At 42.3% G+C, this 22213-nt stretch overlaps 1 protein-coding gene across 2 annotated transcripts in view; it reads right to left on the bottom strand.

The window, feature by feature from the left end:
• Fhos (Formin homology 2 domain containing) overlaps nucleotides 1-22213 on the bottom strand; it is a 370832-nt gene that overhangs the window by 317224 nt on the left and 31395 nt on the right. For both annotated transcript variants that reach the window (XM_080274704.1, XM_080274705.1), the window contains 4 exons: nucleotides 22091-22192; nucleotides 16118-16201; nucleotides 14032-14146; nucleotides 11790-11847 (listed from right to left, as the gene is read on the bottom strand). In XM_080274704.1, the coding sequence (XP_080130830.1) occupies nucleotides 11790-11847; nucleotides 14032-14146; nucleotides 16118-16201; nucleotides 22091-22192 (359 nt within the window). The remainder of the gene's footprint in view (nucleotides 1-11789; nucleotides 11848-14031; nucleotides 14147-16117; nucleotides 16202-22090; nucleotides 22193-22213) is intronic.

The following is a 22213-nucleotide window of genomic DNA, read 5'->3' as shown; positions in this document are numbered from 1 at the left end:
GGGGACAACATTTACATCTGCCTCTCTTTTCAAGTTCCCTGAGGCTTCTACACAGCTCTGTTAATGCTATGGGGATTTTTATTTCATTTTATTCATCATCATCATCTAATCCTGAGTTGCCCCATGAGAAGCGTAGGACCCCGGGGCTATGCAAGTTGGTCCTGACATTTAGGATGAGTGACCAGCCTCACTCATCCCTGAGTGGCATTACGTGAGCAATAAACCCCAACCACCCCTTGGATATAAACCTACACAGGCTCAATCCGACTGGAGCGCCTTAATTACCCACTAAACCACCAGGCGCCATAATTTGGTTATATGGTTACCACCCAGCGTAGTAAGTGGTTTCCTGGTGTAGAGGAAACCATTTGGCTTGTTACTCTTGTGGTCACCCATTTCACTACATCGAGTGAGTGGATGGTGAGCGCCCCCACCTTTATTTATTTATTTGTACCGTGCCCGTGCGTTAATGCTTGTCTAAAGGTCATCGTTTATGGCTGCTGTGTGGGTTGAAATTTTATCACACACACACACACACACACACACACACACACACACACACACACACACACACACACACACACACACACACACACACACACACACACACACACACAATTCCTAGGTGTAACAATAGAAGAGAATGGATTTTTACAGGTAGTTTTTGAATCCCTTGAACGCTAGGATTTCTCATAGCTAAATCAAGTCTCTGCAATTACCTGAAGGAAATATAAAACTACACCAACAAGAGGAAAAGAGTTAAAGAGACAATTAACGCAGAGCTAGGTTTCTCCACCATCAGGAAGCACGTGTGGAACTGAGAGAGTAAAGGTAAGTGATATGTGAGGGCAAGGCTAAACCCACTAAGGGAGTGAGGGGAGGGGAGGAAGGAAGACCACCCCACACCCAACTTCACACATCTTTCCTGGTATCTCATGACGATATCATTCAGGTTGGAAGTGACTTTTGGACCTGGTGTACATACAGCCTTCATTATCCCCCTCACAACTAGCGTACTCCCTTTAGCTCAATAAAATCATCTGAAGGTAGAAGAAACTAATATACGTAATTGTCATGATGGGATAAATCTCCGTAACAGCTTCTTACTTTCACGGTTTTCTTGATGTCCGTGAACTGCACATCATCGGTCAGTGAACATACAAAAAATCTCACCTGGGGTTTTGGTCACAAGGTTTAAAATCTGACATGAATAATATAATATGGTATGACGTTGTTGCCGAGAATACGTCATGTTTATTTCACGTTCATTCTTTTCTGTTTGCTTCTTGAGATGGACACAAAGTTTATCTGGGTAAAAGACGTGTTGGCTTAACCCCCGATATTGTACCCTGTGCTGTATGCAGTGAAGGACTTAATGAAGACTATACTTAGCTCCTTCAATGCAACCTCCCTTTAGCTGAATCAATTCCCCTGGAGAGAGCTAGAGTAAAAATAAAAATCGTCGGAGTGAAGGGGTTCATGATCCTCTTAATTCTTTGGCTAGAGAAGTACTAAGCAATCTGGTGTTACTGTAATATATAACTAAGTTCTTCATTTTATCCCATATGTTAATCAGGACGAGGTGTAGAGGTTTTCGTTGCGGTGGATTTCTCTCGGCAGAATAAAATCGACTGTGGCTGGCTGTAAAAATCAGAGTTTGTACTTCCCAGCAGGGGGGTTGGCTAGTGCTCATTATGGATGCCTAGCTGCCCGCCCCTCTCCCCTCTTAACGAGACACAATGTACTGAAGGGGAAAAAAACTGGTCTTTATGGCGACCCTCTAATCAGGATTCCCCTTTCCATTTCATCCTGCCCCGTACACCTCACATCACCTCCACATCATCATCCCCTTTTACATCCTCCTCCTACACTTCATCCTCCTCTCCATTTTACCCCTCCCTCCCCTTGCACATAATCCTCCCTTTGTACATCGTTTCCCCTCCACTTCATCTTCCTCCATTTCACCCCCTTTGTACATTCCCCTCCCTCTCCACATCATTCCCACATTCCCTCCTTCTCCTCCACTTCATCCCCTCTACATTATCCTCCCTCTCCTTATAACCCCCTTCCACTTCACCTTCCTCTATGTTCAGTCTGACTCTACCAGTGCATGCTAAAAGACCAGGGAGTAAGTCAACACTGCACAATATTCCTTTATCTGTGCTACTCATGTCAACACGTCCGCTGCATCCAGTAACAACACCAATATTAACCTATGCATAATGATATCTATTTTGTCCCTTCAATGCTATGGTGAATTTTTGTAGTTAATTCTTGTTATCTGTAGACGGTTTCATTCAACGCAGAGGTTACTTATTTCACTGACGGAGTTACTAAAACCTTTATCTAACACTCCAGTCTAAAAAGTGTATGGTTGTAAGCTGAATATAGTCGCCAGGAGGAAGAAGAAGTACGACAAAAAAAGATGTCCTCGGGCTAACTAGATTAATAACTTGTTTGTGAAGAGAATGTGGGAGAGAGAACGGGATGGGGTGGGAAAGATTGTAAGGGGGGTAACGGGTTGGGGGAAGAGGGGAGATGAGGGGGGAAGCGGGGAGGAATGGGGTGGAAGCGGGGAGGGGAGGGAGGAAGAGAGGAGGGGAGGGAGGAATAGGAGAAGGGAGGGGGTGAAGAGGGAAGGGGAAGCGTGAGAAGAAAGAGGGGTGAAACAAGGCTTTGGTTTGATGACAGTGGACGTGTGTGTGGGGGAGGGGGGGAAGGGTCAGAGGAGGGGTGACTGAGGGGAAAGGTGTGGGGAGGGGGAGGAGGAGAAAGGGTGCAACAACGGTGAGAGGAGGGGGTAAAGAGTAAATGTGGAACAGCAGAGGAAGCGAGAAGGCAAGGGTGGAGAAGGGGATAGGACAGAGTGAGAACGGAGAGGAATGGATGGGGGACAAGGATAACAGAGCATGGTTGAAAGGCGGGAAAGGAAAGAGATGAAGAGAGAAGAGGGTGGAGGGAGAAAGAAGAGAGGGAGGAAGGAGAGGAGAGAGGGAGGGAAGAGACAGGGATGGAGTGCGAGATGACAGAGGAGGGGAGGGAAGAGGAATGGACAGTGAAGGGGTAAGTTGGGAAAGGATGCGGGCAAAGAGGGTGACGAAGGGAGACTGAAGGTGAAATAAATGAGTAGTTAAGGAGCAGGGGACAGGGTGGGGGTGAGGATGATAGAAGGTGAGCCTGCCACGCAACTACAGTGAGCGGTGTTTATCAAAGGTGCGCCGCGCCGTGTATGGTGTTGCGTGGTGTGGTTTTGCATGGTGTAGTGTTGCGTGGTGTGGTGATGCATGGTGTGGTGTAGTGTTGCGTGGTGTAGTGTTGTGTGGTGTAGTGTTGCGTGGTGTGGTGTTGCATAGTGTAGTGTTGCATGGTGTGGTGTGGTGTTGTATGGTGTAGTGTTGCGTGGTGTGGTGTTGCGTGGTGTGGTGTTGCATGGTGTGGTGTTGCATGGTGTGGTGTAGTGTTGCGTGGTGCTGCGTTGCATGGTGTAGTGTTGCATGGAGTGGTGTTGCGTGGTGTGGTGTGGTGTTGCATGGTGTAGCGTTGCGTTGCATGGTGTAGTGTTGCGTTGCATGGTGTAGTGTTGCGTGGTGTGGTGTTGCGTGTAGTGTTGCATGGTGTGGTGTTGCATGTTGTGGTGATGCTTGGTGTAGTGTTGCATGGTGTAGTGTTGCGTGGTGTGGTGTTGCGTGGTGTAGTGTTGCGTGGTGTGGTGTTGCGTGGTGTAGTGTTGCGTGGTGTAGTGTTGCGTGGTGTGGTGTTGCGTGGTGTGGTGTTGCATGGTGTAGTGTTGCGTGGTGTAGTGTTGCGTGGCGTGGTGTTGCATGGTGCAGTGTTGCGTGGTGTAGTGTTGCATGGTGTGGTTTTGCATGGTGTGGTGTTGCGTGGTGTAGTGTTGCATGGTGTGGTGTTGCGTTGTGTAGTGTTGCATGGTGTAGTGCTGCATGGTGTAGTGTTGCATGGTGTAGTGTTGCGTGGTGTAGTGTTGCGTGGTGTAGTGTTGCATGGTGTGGTGTTGCATGGTGTGGTGTTGCATGGTGTGGTGTTGCATGGTGTAGTGTTGCATGGTGTAGTGTTGCATGGTGTAGTGTTGCATGGTGTAGTGTTGCATGGTGTAGTGTTGCATGGTGTGGTGTTGCATGGTGTAGTGTTGCATGGTGTAGTGTTGCATGGTGTAGTGTTGCATGGTGTAGTGTTGCGTGGTGTGGGGGAAAGCAAACAACCTCATTAATATGCACAGCGGGTTCAGCTGACTCACTAGATTATTCCACCTTCCTACACTTCAATTTATTAGTTACTTATTTTTACCCTCTGACTTTTAAAAAAATTAAACCTAACGTTTATGATTATGCCTTTTCACTTATACACTTACCAAGCTTTATGCAGTATCTTGTTCCCATTGTACAAGTATATGACCACCCGGCTCAACTGATTATGTCTTTGTCTTATGAATAATTTATATAAGTTACTATTATGCCTTCAAATATCCCTCATTATACCCGACTGGAAATGCTGTAATACCGCAGTTTCATCAAATATTCTCCAACTTTAACTTTCTAGTCATGAATCATGAACTTATTATTCACGCGAACGCTAAACGATATTCTTCAGCTCTGGGAGATGCTAAAGGATTTATAACCCCTGAAGTTGCATGAACGATTACATACGTTGCAAATAAATAAATAAATAAACAGATTCAAGATATTGCTGTTTTGAGCACATTGTGGTGGCCATGAACAAGTGACGTCATGACTACTGACAGCTCCCAGTCTTTGGCAGGTTCGGTTAGGAAACATTTTAGGCCATAAGCTCCCTGCTCTCCTCATTTATAGTCGTTACTAAAAAAAAAAAAAAAAAAAAAAAAAAGTGCGTACTCCAAGAGCGGAGCTTGTGGCGAGAGTTGTCCTTCAGGGTCGGTGTTCCTTTGGTGCCGATTTAGGCAGACAAGTAGATAGATAACACAGCCAACAAAAACCAGTGGTCCTGTACCCAATGCCGTTGGGAATCACAAGTACGCTTCATGGATCGTATTCAATTAATCTCAAAGAGTATCTATAAAAAATATTATATACATCACATTAACTCCTTCAGCCACAGGGCGTAATATTCATTTTATGCGTGCTATTTTCAAACGATTATATTTGGCTCAGGTAAGACTTTCTAACTGGAAATGTTAGATATAGCCTTCACCAAACCCTTCTCTGCTACATGTCCTTCGTCAGATTCATAAAAGTCTATTAATTGCTAAAATAACAGAAACAAAATATAAAATTCAACGTAGCTGAGTTACCCCAAACTATCAAGAATAATCCCCAAAATAGCCCAAGGAAATAACAATACAGTACATTCACATTACACCTACATGCTTAAACTGTTTTCTGTAAGGACACAATAAGTACAAAATCATTATAATGTATCTACTGTATCTGCTACAATAAACAAAACATCTGGAAGTGTTCACTATGAAGGTACAATGAACACAATTTCATTATGTGTTTACTGTGTGGGTACAAAAGACACAGTTTAAGCACATGGGTATCATTCTTGTATATGAACAAAGCACAGCACTGTGACATCCAGACACTGGGTACAAACTGGCAACGGAAAGCTACAGATAGAGAAGTAAAAGCACGATTATTCACTCCAATTGTTTTGTACTCTACTTTTTCATTGGAGGGAAGTTGTAGGGGTGGATCAGGCATTTGTTGAAAAGGTAGGGGGTTCAAAGCTTTTTCTTTTTAACCCACAGGCGAGTCAAGTATTGAATATTAACAGCACTAAAAATATAATTATGGATAACCCCAGTATGTTTCACAGCTATTAACTACAAAGCATCATCATCAGGTCAAAATAACACGACAGGGAATATTTAACCCGCCATTTTTTTTTTCATTATACGTATTGCAAGAGATAACTGACATAGATGAAAAGGAAGAGGGGGTCAGAAAAAAAAAATGACACATGAGAAAGGCGGGTCCTGGCTTCCTGTACCTCCCCCGCCCTCCCCCCCCCCCATAACTCGCTACTGTGCTGAGGGTGATAAAATATGGACGTGCATTGATATACTGTTGACCCTGTGTGGGCGTGGGTGACCTTCCCGTGCATGGGTGGGCTGCTTTCACTGGCGTCAGGTTACCACTGCTGTACCCGCCATTCCAACCCTACCACACCACATCCAAGGCTACACACGATACCCACGAAACGAAAGCTTCAGCGGAGTTTACAGTGTGCTTACCCTAATGCAGTATACAGTGTGCCTACCCAAATGCAGTATACAGTGTGTCTACCCTAATGCAGTATACAGTGTGCTTACCCTAATGCAGTATACAGTGTGTCTACCCTAATGCAGTATACAGTGTGCTTACCCTAATGCAGTATACAGTGTGCCTACCCTAATGCAATATACAGTGTGTCAGCCCTAATGCAACATACAGTGTGTCCACCCCAACATGAACACAATATAAACCTCGGTATTATAATGTCAGCCTGAATCGTTCTGCTTTAGAATCGTAATCGCATGCTATTATGTACCCGACTACTGGACAGACTTGACAATCCGTTCCCTGAAGCTCAGCAATATTCCTACCTGCCACACACCTTTACATGTCACCATTTCGGCATCATTACCCCCCGTCCTTACTTAATACGCTGTTGGGGCTGTTTTATCCAGTACACAATGTAATGGCGTCTGCAAGAGTGCTTTATGACAACTCGGTCGGCAATGTGGAAGGCTTTTTGACTACCTTAATGAAACTATCTACATCCAAACTGCATTGTTATTCTCAGTCCTATTGTGTCAGCCTGTGTGTGCTGTTCAACGCTGGTAAAATAATAATAATAATAATAATAATAATAATAATAATAATAATAATCGGACTTGAGTTACTGGAAATTGTTTTTTTCCTCTGTTACCACATTTTTTTTTTCTTGTTCTTTTCTTTTTTCACAAAGACAATCAGGTCCTAACACTCATACTCCTTTACTCACATTCAGCTGAATAAAATCATCTGATCTTATATGGACCACAATACACTAACGGAAAATGAACTGGTAACGAGGTGATAGGGAGCCACCTACGACAACAAGAAGACGGTCATTAGTCACATTGCTATCTTAATTGAATCACAGGAAAATGTTTGTGCCATAATCACCATATCAGATGAACGACGGAAGGGAGTTATATCAATGTGTGTGTGTGTGTGTGTGTGTGTGTGTGTGTGTGTGTGTGTGTGTGTGTGTGTGTGTGTGTGTGTGTGTGTGTGTGTGTGTGAGAGAGAGAGAGAGAGAGAGATTCAACCCAACCTAACCCTCACCTTCCCTCCCTCACCCTCACCCCTCACCTTTCATTACACGCCCATTCTCCCTCCATCACTTTCTTTTTCCTCTCATACATGTTCTCTCTCTCTCTCTCTCTCTCTCTCTCTATTTCTTTTCAGAGGGTGCTTCCCATCCTGTCCACTTCTTTCTGCTCATTTAACTCTTTTGATAGCCCTTCCCCTTACACACACACACACACACACACACACACACACACACACACACACAGCCTCACTTCTGTAAAACTCTCGTCGTTATAAAAAAGTGTACTGCGGTGCGCTTGGAAACAGATAAAATTGGAGGAAGGCCGTAAGGTTAGAATGATGTAGGATTAGGAAGATGATTGGTGAGGGAGGCTGCGAGGACAAGAAAGTTATGGGTTAGAATGGTGGTAAGTTTGGGAGCCGGTAAGGTTAGGAAGCTGGCAGAGATAGAGAGGTGGCATGGTTAGGACGGAAGTAAGGTAAAGTTGGGAGGGTGGCAAGGTTAGGAAGATGGTAAGGTTAGGTTAGGAAGGCGATGAGGTAAGTTAGGATGTTGGTAAGGTTGGGATGGTCATGAGGTCGGGAAGATGACGAGGTTAGGTTAGGAAGGGGGTTAGGTTAGGTTAGGAAGGTGGTAAGGTTAAGTTAGAATGGTGATAAGGTTAGGTTAGGAAGGTTGCGTGGTTAAGTTAGAATGGTGATAAGGTTAGGATGGACAAAAAGTTAGGAATGCGGTAAGGTTGGGAAGGTGGTTAGGTTTGGTTAGGAATGTGGTAAAATTAGGATAGCGACAAGGTTAGGTAGGCTGGAAAAGCAGGAAGGTGAAACTTAGGAATGTGGTAAAATTAGGATAGCGACAAGGTTGGGTAGGCTGGAAAAGCAGGAAGGTGAAACTTAAAATAGACACCCAGCAAGTTTGGAACATGTTAGGAAGGTAATAATGTCAGGAAGGTATATTACGTGAAATCTCAATAGAAAAAAAATCATGAAAAAATAAGATTACGGTAAGTTGATGATCTGATGGGAATATAATGACCCATAATAATCGACCCTCATTCTTCTGAAGGTTATGCAGGTACACGGTCGACGAATTTCCCTATTGTCCTCTTCCCTTGTGTTATCCTTCATACCATTATACTGTTCTCAAATCCTTCTCTTCCCTCCTTCCTTCCTTCTCTTGTCCGCTGGTTTTCCTTGCCTCTACCTCAACACTCATCACTTTTATACTTGATCTCTCTCTCTCTCTCTCTCTCTCTCTCTCTCTCTCTCTCCTATTCCATTATCCCTTTCCTTTCTCACATGCACTCCTGTATTATTTCTTCCTATACTTCGTTTATCATTATCTTTTTATCTTCGTTCAACCTATCTATCCCCATCCTTTATTTCTGCTTCAGCTGTTTACCGCTCATCTCATTCTGTCGTTTTCTTTCCCTCCATCACGTTTTTCTTCACTTATCACAATCAGTTTTACTCTTCTTTCACTCTGTCTTCTGTCATCTTCAGACATTACCCTTCCTTTTCACACATTCATTCTCATCCTTTCCTTCACTTTTTCTTCACTCTTTTCCCTCTTCCTACTCTCTTTCCTTCACCTTCAGGCTTAATTCCATCCCACTATATTTCATTTTTCTTCGTTGCTCTTTATTTTGTCTTCTTGTTCTTCACGGTACTTTTCTTCTTAGTATCATTTCCTTTACTACTTAATCCCTTCAGTAGGATGGACCTCTCCTAATTAAAAAAAAAAAAAAAATCTAACGGCAAAAATAAATATGGAATATCATACTTAAGGGGTTAATTGATAAAGTTTCTAACACTCTTCGTAAGTCGGGAAAAAAATATTCCGGTTGAAAATACAAAAAAGCTGGTGAGGAAGCAGGCAAGGTCTGTATGACATCCATGACTGTGACCCTGGACATGATGCGTATGATTTATTGGATTACAGGTTGATGACATCCAGACACAGGAAATGACTGAGATTATGGCGAGGGAATATTACACGGGCAGATACATTCACCATTATCAGACTGGCACTGACAACCTCCCACACCTACCTCACGTAAAGGACGGGTACGGGAGATTGACGGACCGCGTAAATGCATGACTAAGGCTGGGTTACCACAACACCTGACAACATGAATGGCCAAGCAGGTGGATGATGAAGCTGGAAAGTGTGGGGTTTGCATCAAGCCCAAGAGGCTTTCCCTTCATTACTATAGTGTATGTACGAGTCAGTCACTGTGAACCTTCAATAATACCAGCTAATGACACATGCAGTTTTACTGTACAAGATGACATTGTTTAAAAAATAATAATAATAAACGAAATAAAGCAAAATGAAGAAAAAACACAAGGTCTCAGACCCAGCATAATTACACTTTATGACTATAATGATGTAAATAGCGTTGCAACAAATTATTTTTATATTGTGAACCTTCTGCATTTCCAGTTCATAAACACATGTATGTCAAGAAAAACACTGAGAGGCACATGTGATCAGCTCTTTTGGCGCTGCCACCTCACCAACTCGCCTTTAACGAAAGAGAAAAAAAAAAGGTCCAAATCATTTTCACTCTGACCTTCCCTCCGAACAATATATTACTTCCTATTGCCTCTGTTCTCCCTTATTCCCTCATTGTCGATTCTTCACTTCTGTCTTCTTTCTCGTCCTTGTCTTTCTTCTCACCCTACAATTCCCCCCCCTCCTGCTCTCTCTCTCTCTCTCTCTCTCTCTCAAATTTCACTGTACATTCCTCCGCGAGCTTCCTTCCTTCCTCCAGGTCGTTAACAATGGCACTGTCCTTCCTCACTTCTCACCGGATGACCTACTTTCCTTCCATCCTTCCTTATTTCAGCCTTCACTCCTTTTTTGCAGTTTTACGTTTTCCTTCTTTCCCTCCCATTCCCTCACTTCTCTCTCTCTCTCTCTCTCTCTCTCTCTCTCTCTCTCTCTTTTACAATCTACATACATCGCTAGCTCCTTCCAGTACTTTCTCTCTTCCTTCTCTCTTCACTCTTTTCGTCTACTACATTACTTCTTTTCTTTTTTATCCATCATTCTTTCCTTCTCTGCTTCCTGCACTAACTCTCTCCAATCCTTCCTTACTCCTTCATGTAACGTTTTCTTTCCTGCTTTTATCCTCTTTTTTTCTTCACTTGTCCCCACCATTACCTCTTTTCCCTCACGATCCCTCTCTCCTTCTTCCTTTCTCCACTCCTTGTTTTCCTTCAGTTCTTCCCTTCATTCGTTTCCTATCCTTCCTTTCTCCCTCCCTTATTGCCCCTCTTCTTTCCCTCCTTTCTTCACTACTTACTTTCCTAGCTCCCGTCTTTTCCTTCCATCCTTTCCTACCCTATTTTTTTTCCATCCTGCACTCCTTCCTCTCTTCCTTCACCCCTTCAATCATCTGCTTTTCCTCTCTACCCTACCTTCTACCTTTTCTTCCTTTTCGATTCTATCCTAGTCGACACCTCTTCCTTCTCTCTTTTCATAACTAATCTGTTTTCCTTCGTCTACTTCTATCTCGTCCTTTCTTTCCTCCCTATCCCCTCTATTTTTCCATTCTGCAATGTTTTATTCTCTCCCAACTTGACTACTTTCTCCTCACCTTTCTCTCTTTCTGAAAACATCTCTCCTTCCTTCTTTCCAACCCTCTCTTCCTTATAACAATCTTTCTTCACTCTCTTTCTCTCTCTTATTACTTTATTCTGAATTTTCTAGTAACGTGATCCATCCGCGTCTCAATAAAATTCCTTCCTTCTTGACTTTAGTATTTTTCTTCTTTTCTTCCTACTTTCCTCATTTCTTCAAAACCCTCCCAGTATTCCCTCACGTGCACCACTTTACACATGCAAATTTGTTTTCCTTTACAGTTTGTGAGACATTCAAAAAACATAAAAACAATACAGTACACAAATAATGGAGTATCTGCTTTAATTTCAACTCAGTTCTGTTCCTACTTTCAACGCTGGGTGAGGAAAGTTTGCACATGGCTCTTTAGTTCCCTTCAGACATAAATCAAGATATAAAGGCTTAATACCGTATCTCTTGCGTATCACTGGAGTCTTGTTGTAAATAAAACCCCACAAATTATGCAGTATTAACAACAAGGATTTTCTGCCACAATCCTCGCAATCATTTCCAACAAAATAAAAACTAATCCAGACACCTACTTCCCCTGTCACCATCACGCCTACCAGCATTAACCCTTAGCCCTACCCACCGTAATTACACCTAGAAATGAAGCAACTAAGACACTCTAGCACACCCACACCATCACGCTCAGTAAAAGTAAGAACAGACCAGGCACTTACCTTAACTGCTGCCTTTACACATACCAACCTTTCGACAACTACCAAACATTCCCCTCAGCCCTATCCATTTCACCCTACCCAAGTCCTCATCTACTTTCACTCTCACCATTAGCCCCCACCAACAACAATTAGAGCTACCACAATTACCCACTACCACAACTACCAACATCGGGTACTCACTCCGGCCTTGACTGCCGTGATGATCTCCGCTCTCAGGGCCTCTCTCCTCTCCTTCTCTCTGCGGGGGGAAAAAAGGTTCAGTTGATGGGAAACTCGCCTATTCACCTGGAGGACTCCATCTATTCACCACCTATTTCGCAGGGGAAAAGCATGAGAAAAGGCCGTATAATCTTCTACGGTCACAAATCTTCTCTCTACGGGGGAAAAAAAAAAAAAAAAGTTCAATTGATGGGAAACTTGCCTATTTACCTGAAGGCCTCATCTATTCACCATCTATGTTGTAGGGGAAAAGCCTGAGAAAAGGTCGTATAATCTTCTACGGTCACAAATACGCAACCCCTGCAATCCAAAGACGTCCTTAATTTCCTCTTGATAATACAAACCATTTCCTTTTAATTTAGGAAAGCGTCTTAGTGGTGAAGATAAATAAAATAAAGCAATGTCTCCAAGGCTGAAGAAAACCGTCTGGGAATACATAAATTAATATAAAAAAAAACTGTCCTCGGATGGAATGGCTTTGGGTGCTTTGAATTGGCACAAAACATACCAAACTTTAATCTATTCTTTCGATCTATTTAACAACCATTATTACTCACTGCAAGGGCCACACATTCCTATAATTTAGTTTAGCAAAAATCTTCATCTTCAAACAACTTTCGTTGTATATTTAAACCCATTATCACAATCCTTTGTAGAATTTATGACGATGTTCCTTATCAAATTTCAACTATACATCTGCTAAGCTTACTACTGATGCATTAAACATAGTACATGTTTCTCTTTTACCCTACTGTGGTTGCTATTCTTCTTTCTTTTCTCTCCCTTTTTCTTTTTTTCCAGCTTTTCTCAGACTGTCTTCTGATGGGACTGATTACAGTGACATGTTCGGCTTGAAAAAATAAACATTGTTGTTCCCTGTCAACATTTCCTCCACTCCTTAACATTCACATTCCAAGCTGTGAGTTTCCCCGTCATCCCATCCTCGCTTTAGTCTCATATTTCTTGCCTCATTATCTCCTCTTACCTTCAATGACATTCCCTTTCATAGCTCCCCCTTTCTTTCCGTTTTACTCTTACAGTTTGATTACGTATATTCTAATTTTAATTTTGCTCCCTTCACAGGATCTTATATTCAGAGTAACGAGAGGAATTAAAATATGAAATGGGGGATGCTTATTACTCTATCACTACTTAATTTTCTCTTGCCCTTAACTAACGATTTAGAAGCATTAGCGACAGTAAACCAAGTAAATACGTCAGCGATTGGAAGGGCTTAACTTCTATTCCCCTGAGCTTCATTTTATCCTGAATATATTTAGCTTACCAAGGTCTACCCCCAACTCTTCTGCTACTAACTCTGAGCTACATCATTCGCCTACCAACACGTACTCGTACACGCTATACAGTCATCTATATAATTCCTACATCACATCACTCACCCCTCATCTGTCCCTCACATCAGATATTTATGTAAAAGTTGCAGAAGTTTACGTTGCAGAAGCATAAAACTGTGCGGACTTAATCCCGTTCAATCACATGACATATTGTTTATACTTTATGCTAACTATTTTTACTTTTTTATTTAACTTATAAGAGACTTGTTGATGTGGAGAGGTTTAATACAGTCTTCCATAACTCCTTCAAAAATGTCTCACTCATCCTAATTACAAGTCATTTCCATTAAAGCACAGTCATCCACATTACATCAAAGTTACAATCGCCTAAACTGTACCATCTATTTAACGCCAATCACCACACGTAAATCACCCACAGTCACGTTAATAACACCTAATTTACACACAATCACCTAACACCTAAATCACAAGCACCTACCACAAAAAATAACATCAATTTCACGCTAACACCCATATCACAAAAAGCACCTAAATACCAATCAAACTGCAAAATAATCACCTTAATAACCCATGAATCACCCAAATCAACTAAATCAACCAAATCACTTAAATAATCCAATTAACCCAAATCACCCCGAATACTTTTATGACCCCCTAAATCACCCCAAATCACCAATAATCACCTATATCACAAAACACCTTAAATACAAAATCACTTAAAACACCCAAATCACCTACATCACCCAAAATCACCTAACACAAATATCACCAAAATCACTCCAAATCACCTAAATCACCAAAATCACTTAAATCGCCCCAAAACACCGAAATCACGCCAAATCACCTGAATGACCCTAATCACCTCAATGGACGTACACGACACTCACCTGATAATGACAGCCGAGGCGTCAATCTCCTCGAGGTTCTCCTGGATGTGTGCACGGTTGGCCTTGGCGTCGTGCACCTTCACCTGGCTGGCTGACACCTCCTCCACCTCACCGTCTACGAGAGCACAGGTGGGTTAGACAGGGACGAGGAGATGGAGGGGAAGGGAGAGAGAGATGGAGAGACTAGAGAGGATAAAGGAAGAAGAGTTGGAGGGAATCGAGAGGGTGAGAGAAGAGAGCCAAGATCGAGGGGAAGGGAGTGAGGGATGGAGAGACTAGAAAGGGTAAAGGAAGGAGATGGAGAGAATAGAGAGGGTGAAGGAGGAAGGGTGACAAGATCGAGGTGAATGGAGAGAGGGATGGAGAGACTAGAGAAAGTGAAGGAAGACGAGATGGAGAGAGTCGAGAGGGTGAGGGAGAAAGAGGGACAAGATCGAGGGGTAGGAAGAAAGGGATGGAAAGACCAGAAAGGGTGAAGGAAGAAAAGATGGGGAGAATCGAGAGAGTGTGGTGGGAAGCGAGGCAAGATCGCGGGGAATGGAGGGAGTGAAAGAGATATTTGAGAGCGTGAAGGAAGAGATGGGGATAATTGAGAGGGTGAAGGAGGAAGAGAGGCACAGATATGGGAAGGCTCGAGATGGTGAGGGAGAAGTAATGGGTGAATGTGCTGACGAATGATGGAGAGGTTCGACATGGTGAGATGGTGAGGAGTGGACTGCTGATGGTGAGGGAGACAGAGAGGAATGAAATGGTGTGGGAGGGAAAGATGGAAGAACATGTTGAGGGAAGGCCAAACGGAATAATCGAGACTTCTATATCTTTATATCAAGAAAGACATATAAATACAAATATAAGGAATGGCATACGAAATAACACTGAAGATACAGTTTTCGTAATAGAAAGCAAGAAAGCCTATCAAACTAATAAATTAAATGAGAAATACACACATCATCATCATAACACTGACGAAACAAAGTTAACAAATAAAAGTGGTTCAGTTAATTCACGGACAATTTGCAGGTACAGTATAAGGCCGAGCAAGTTACGGCACAAGTTAAAATCTTGCCTCCACACCCACCATACTGTGTGGGTTGGCTGATGCTTTACTAGGATTGGAAGGGAGATGTTACCCTATACCCTTGTCACACCAGTCGTCCTGCTCAAAATCCGTAAATGCCTGTGAAATAACTGAGCCTAATTGTGCTGACCAAGTGATAAACATGATGATAAATTGCAATGGTATCACTTCGGGGCCAGATGAATCATCCCAGTTCAAAGCAGGTTCTACGCCGCCTTAACCCTTGCAGTACGGTGACGTCATTTTTTTTTTTTTACTTCACACTTTCTACACCCAGACGATTTCATTCAGTTTACGAAAAACCTCTTACAGGGAAGGAATTTATGAACTTCATTCACCCCAGTATTTGAAAAAAAATAAAAGGAGGGGGGGAAATTGTCTGGGCTGGAGAAGAGAGAGAGAGAGAGAGAGAGACGTCCACATACTGACGGGGTTAATAAGCCTCCTACAGAAGGCTACCCACCATTACGTCTGCGTCCTCTTAATCACCCCAGTTATCAAGAACAATTATGTGTTTCACCTGGAATGGCATAGCAAGGTCAAGGTCAACTGGCGTAATGGCGGGTTCTGGCGTAGGTAGAGGAAGTGAATCGTTTAGTTTTTGTTTCATGGTGACCCAGCTCGAAATTTTAGGGGGAGAAAAGACCAGGAATATGGTGTAATTAAACGCTGCTGACGTAGAGATAATTAGAGTATGTAGGATGACAAGAAGATAAGCTAAATTTCGAACCGTGCTCCAAATATAGCTAGAAAACAATTTAAAAAAATGGTAAAGCGATATAATTCTGAAACGAAAGGAGTTAATTTTACAAACGAAAAGGAATACAAATAAATAAATATCAAGCAACAAGCCACAAGAAGCAGAAAAATGATACGATATGGCAAGGTAAATAATATCACTGCGAGTCAGCACATAAACCGATAAATCAGCTGCTGTAATATTAAGTAAATTCACAAGGAAAGCATTACTGGCCATGGCGAGCGAAGGATGTAACACTATCAACTTACGGGTGAGCTTTGTGGTCTTTTGTGGTGTGTCTGTGGCGATGGTGGTGGGTCTCCTGGGTCGACGCTTGGCGGGAACTGCTGCACCTACGACCACCATCACCAGTCACAAACACCCAGTACAGTATTAAACATTTATCTACTAGGATTCCCAACATTATCTGCATCAACCTCTCTTGTCATTATACAATCAATAAAGTTACTAAGTCTTTGCATGTTCAACTATTTTCGGCGTAGTTTTACAGTGACATCAGTGACACTATATCCCAATTATATGGTGAAGATTAGGCAAATGTTTACAAAACTAGAACACCAGATTAAATACCCCACAAGATCTCGTTTACCTCGGCCAAGGAGGTTATGTTTTAGTTCGCGTTGATTTGTTTGTTCGTCCGTTAGCAGGGCTATTCAAAAAGTTATGTACAGATTTTTATAAGATATTGTTGAAGGATGTGCCATGCGCCAAGGATGAAATAATTAAATTTTTGGGAGGATTCGGATCTGGATCCGGAGTATCCCGCACAATATCTCCAACAGTTCATAATGAATTTCAATGAAATTTTGTGAAAAGGTGGGCAATGGACCAAGAAAGAATTCATTAAATTTGGGGGCGGATCCGGATCCCATATCCACGAATCAGGATCCGGGATTACTCAAAAAATTATGAACGGATTTTGATGAAATTTTGTAGAAGAGTGGGCCAAGGGCCAAGAAAGAAATTGTTAAATTTTGGTTCGGATCCGGATCCGGAGTATCCCGCACAATAACTCCAAAAGTTCTCCATGAATTTCAATGAAATTTTGTGGAACGGTGGGCCATGGACCAAGAGAGAATTTATTACATTTTGGGCCGGATCCGGATCATATATCCATGGACCCGGATCCGCAATGGCATTGGCGGAGGTATGCGCTCTCTGAGCACTTTCCACTTTAGTTTCGGAAGAAACTTCACAGAAGTTGGCTGACAACTGTGCAACGAACTGATTCACGTTGTTGTTTCTTTGGAATCTGGTGTTAAGGCTGGTAAACATTAACTCCAACCTAGCTTCCCCCTCCCGTAATGATGAAAACATACGCGAATGAATTTCAAGCCGCTTTAGGCATTTACCTACCCAAACGCCACCCAACCCTTGATCCGTGTCATAAAAGCCTAACCGTGACATTTTCCATTCTTATCCTAAGTCGTCAGTGGAGTCCACCTTCATTCTGATATCAAATTTGAAAACACGCGACAGACCCACTTCAGCCTTTGCTGAATCAGGAACATAATGCACCAACGAAAACAAAAGCATACCGCCCATGACCATACTGCACTACCAAAAAACAATAACACAGTTTTTAATAGACAAAATGTATGCAAATATAAGGTACATAATATACACCATAATATATATCGCTTATTTTTAAAACCTGCAGTAAGAAACGTCACAAACGAAAACATGTACAAGGAATTCATTCAAGTTATTATATTTGGAATCGTGTTGTTTTGTAAACATTATCCGACAATTACTTGTACCCTATACGGTATTTAATAAGCATCAAATAATGCATGTTCTTTAACCGTTGTAAAAACAAACAAGGGTAAAACCTTGGCAAACGGACGGGCCAATTGCAACTGACAATGCCACGAACTTCCGGAAAGAAATTCCATTAAAGTACGTAACAGGTAGTTAGCTGGTAATTTCAGACTACAAAAAATGTACAGGAAAAAGAATAAATACCTATACTGGTGACGACGTGTTGATTACCGACGATCTCGCCGGCGGGACTCGTCAGTGCATCAACCATTCAAATCTATGGCAAACCCTAACCACCCAGCACCTATCTTATCCTGTCTGGGGGCTTAACTGCCAGACTCCCGTGTTTCAACCATGTATGACTGCCACTTCACCTAGGCTAAAGAGTCCCTGAACACCTGTCAGGACAAATCCCACTCTTGAGTCCTAACTTCCTAAACCAAATCTAATGTATACGCTAGCACAGAGTTATACATATAGAGCGCGCGTCCCTGTGTTGTGGTATGGGCGATAAGTGAAGCCAGCGGGCCCAGCGCGGCGGCCATCTTAGGATGCCCACTCTACCGAGTCCCGACCTTCCCGTACAGCTCATCATAATTCACAAATACTAACCTTTCCCGAGTGTTTTTTTGCATTATATCCTGATGTAAATAGATAGAGCAGTTATCAGTATAATTACTTTAGCTATTTTAAGCCTTTTCTCCATTACTATTGCGCTCTGAATGAAGTGAGAAGAAAAGTTATTCCCGGTCCCCTTACCTTGTCTCTACGCACCATTTTACTTTGAATATACAAAAATCAACGATTAGAAGCGAACATATACCAATTTATTAATAGCATTACATTAATTGAGTGGATGGTGAGTGCCCTCACTTACTGGTTCTTAAATAATACTAACTTAGTTAGTGTTTTCCTAACATAACAGCCTCTTACTTTAGCAGTGGTTGCTTTTGTAAGATGATGCAAACGTATCTTGCAATATGCAAGCACCACTGCTTTAATAAGAGAAAAAATGTGATTATTATCAGGTGAACATTCAAACATATGGGAATTATGTGTTTTAAATGCAGTGCTACCAGTCTCTTTCAATACAGAATATGCAACTAGAGAGGAAATTCTGGGAATGTTACGTAGCTCTGTCATGACTTTTCAACATTTTCTGAAATATTTTCTCTGTGGATCTGCAGACAGACACAGCACTCATAGAGGGCTTTATCAAGCCGCCTTTGTCCTTAACCAGTATCAATGCACAACTTTTATCATTGTTCTTAATTTCTGTTGCTGTAAGTGCAGACAAGCAGTCTGGACATGAAATATTTCTCTTTACCATTTTAACTGCATATCCGGCAATGTAACCTACTGCAGCTTCCTTATAATCTGACACATCTGTAAAGTTTGGACAGTCTACATAATCATGATCTTCTTGGGCAGGACTACGAGGAATGATATCATATCTTCTTGCCATCATAATATCTTCAGTTTTATCCTCTAAAGCTTTCTTCATGACACTGCTAGATGTTGCAGATGTGAGCACTTCAGTGAGGTCTTGTGCAGAGACATTCCCGTTTGACATTTTTATTTCATGCCTCAGAAGGAGTCTCTTGTATGCTGCCATGAGGTTTAACGCAGAAGGGTTATTTCGAAAGCCACCAGATGCTCGAATTGCACAGAAAAGAGTTCTAAGTGATCCTGTGACAGCTTATAAGTTAGAAAGTACTGGAGTGGCTTATTTACACCTACAAACTGTTTATAAAGTGCCTGAACACTCTTAATGGCAGCCAAAAAACCAATGAAAGGTGTCTTTCTAGAAGTTTTGTACATGAGGATGTCATCAGAATTAGTGATAGTCATTAGATAAGCAAATGCTAGATCTAAGAATGACATTGAAACTACTTCTGTCTCAGGTTGAAGTGCTGCTTTCATTCCTCTAGCAAATTTGTTTCTCGAGTTCAGTACATCAAAAAGTTTATCAGCCATTTGCAGAAATTTAACTGTACCCTGACAATCCTTAAACTGTGGGAGATGTAATGAATCCCGACAGAAGATTAATGCATCAGCTACACTAGAACTCAGTGTTTGCGCAGCACGTTTAACTTTCATCTTTTGAGTGTGCCATGAAAGATGGATATCCCTGAGTTTATTACCTAAATGAAGGCCATCCTCTTCTTGAAGTTGATGCAGTGCTTGAATATATTTCCATTCTATTTTATTTCCTGATCACAGAGAAGCGAGAACATCTTACCTGTTTTGAATTGAGCGTGAGACTGGGCATCCCAATATGGCCGCTGAGCCACTTCCGGTTGCGTCACTTTCAAACCAGGGTGGCGCACTCTATATGTATAACTCTGTGATACGCTAGTCTACTCTAACATAACCTATCCTATCTTCACCTAAGCTAATTTATCCTTACTTAATTGAAATAATCAAAATCTAATCTACCGGTCAAGAATTTGAATTTACGTCAAAAGTAAGACTTGCTTAGAGGTTGACAGTAACTTTTGCACCGGGGGCGCGGTAGCACAGTGGTAGCGCGCTGGACTTGTGATCGGGGGATTGCAAGTTCGAGCCTCGCCCGGGCTGCCGTGCCGGGAGGGGTAGCTCCCTCCTGTAACCCTAGCAGGGCTATATAGTCCAATTCAGGGCTTAGCTCGGGGGAACTCCATTTCTCCCATTTTCTTGGTGGCACCTTCGTCGAGGTGACGGTATGTGTGATATAAACAGGTCTTTACATACATCGCAGGTAAAAAACGAATGCCAGTTATCTATAGTAATCTAACATGTAAAAGATTAATTTTAACAGGAAATATAAAAAGGCCGCGCCCATGGCAAAGAATTAACCAAACAAGTTACCCTACACAGACTACATTTTCTATAGCCTACTTCTTCCTTTAGAAAAAACGATTTTCCTAAGATTGTCTATTACGACCTTAATTTGCAATCATTAATGGCTGACACCAACTAAAGTACACAAGTTTATCAACCTATTATTTATCAGCTGTCCCAAGAACTATTATATGACGGCAAATATATATTATGGATAGAGATTTCTTTTTACATAAACATTTTTAATGCTGTAAAACCATCATTTTATATTAATGGTGGATTTACTGCAGCTCAACCGTCTGACGGAGGCCAAAATAACTAATAATGATACGTCGGGTTTAATGTGGGGGAAGTGTCAACAGCAAGTCCAATGAAATGCGTCAAACACAATCATTTATGCACTAGAATTCTTGATCCACTTTACACTTTAAAGACTATGAAGAAAAAAAAAAAAAGTGAAATGCCAAGCCTCTGTCATGTGCTTCTCCACGCACATGCTTCGCCCAATTAGCAAAATTTCAGTGCTGGCTATTCCTTAGTTTCATCAACGTCCAGTTCTCGTTCTCTTACACAATTACTTGTCATGTCCATCCATTTCTTCATGGTCAACGACGCGTCCTCTGACTTTTAAATTCATTCTCATATACCCTTGTAACCTTTCTACATACATTCCCTCCACATGACCTTATACTCTAAGCAAACTTTCTAACCTGTTATCAACATCCTTTCTTACTCCACATCTTTCGATAATCACGCCGTTTCTTATGTTTCCATTGTAAAGTACTGCACACATTCCTCAACAGTTTCATTTCCATTCACATTCCTCAAGTTTCATTTCCACTGATCTTTACTCTTCACATTAACACCTATACGCTAAAGTGAGCAGTAACACACCACGCTAAACTCCTGCAGCCTCCATACACACACCTATGTTTCGGATCAAGGTTTTCCTATATTCACTAACCTTTCTTCCAAGCGCCATCCTACGATTCATCTCCTTGCACATTTGCCTTTCTTGTCTACTGCTGCACTGAAGTGCTTAATAAATTCAACAGGCAGTTCAAACCTCTCTACTTTCGTCAGCACATTACGTTGAAAGTCAACTTCTCTCTCAAAAAGCATAGTTTTATCTACATTCACATTCAAACCACGGCGTTCTCACACACACACACTCGCAGTGTGTGTGTGTGTGTGTGTGTGTAATTCACCGGGTCGGTCAGGATCACTTGATGGTAGTGATGGTCAGCTTTTACCCTCCCGGAAGGGAGCTGAAAGCTCATATAGTCGATCTAAGGGCAAGGCTGTGACCTTCACACACGCACACACCCGTCTCCTTGCTCAAGGGGGACAGTAACCACCCACTTCGTCAGTGAAACTTTTCGGAACCTGAGCGAGGCGCGAACTCCCGTCCACCAGTTGGCAAGCGGGAACGTTACCCCTGCACCAGCGAACGGTGTGTGCGTGTGTGTGTGTGTGTGTGTGTGTGTGTGTGTGTGTGTGTGTGTGTGTGTGTGTGTGTGTGTGTGTGTGTGTGTGTGTGTGTGTGTGTATGTGTGTGTGTGTGTGTGTGTGTGTGTGTACAACAACACCAATATGCAGTATAAGGAAATATTTTTAATGACTCCATCAGTAATTACCTTCATCAGTTTTAGGCGCCTGGATCTTCTTGGTGGTGGTGGGGGTGGCTGTGAGGGGCTGCAGGACTGACCCCAGGATGTCGTCGATGTTGGTCAGCTTGCCTGGGGACAACCACGTACACC

Source organism: Coenobita brevimanus, chromosome 59 (assembly GCF_032717465.1).
Source record: "Coenobita brevimanus isolate Jiangsu-jjx chromosome 59, ASM3271746v2, whole genome shotgun sequence".
In the NCBI taxonomy this organism is placed as follows: Eukaryota; Metazoa; Arthropoda; class Malacostraca; order Decapoda; family Coenobitidae; genus Coenobita; species Coenobita brevimanus.
Note: the sequence above shows the minus strand (reverse complement) of the source record. Positions and strands in the feature narration are given on the sequence as shown.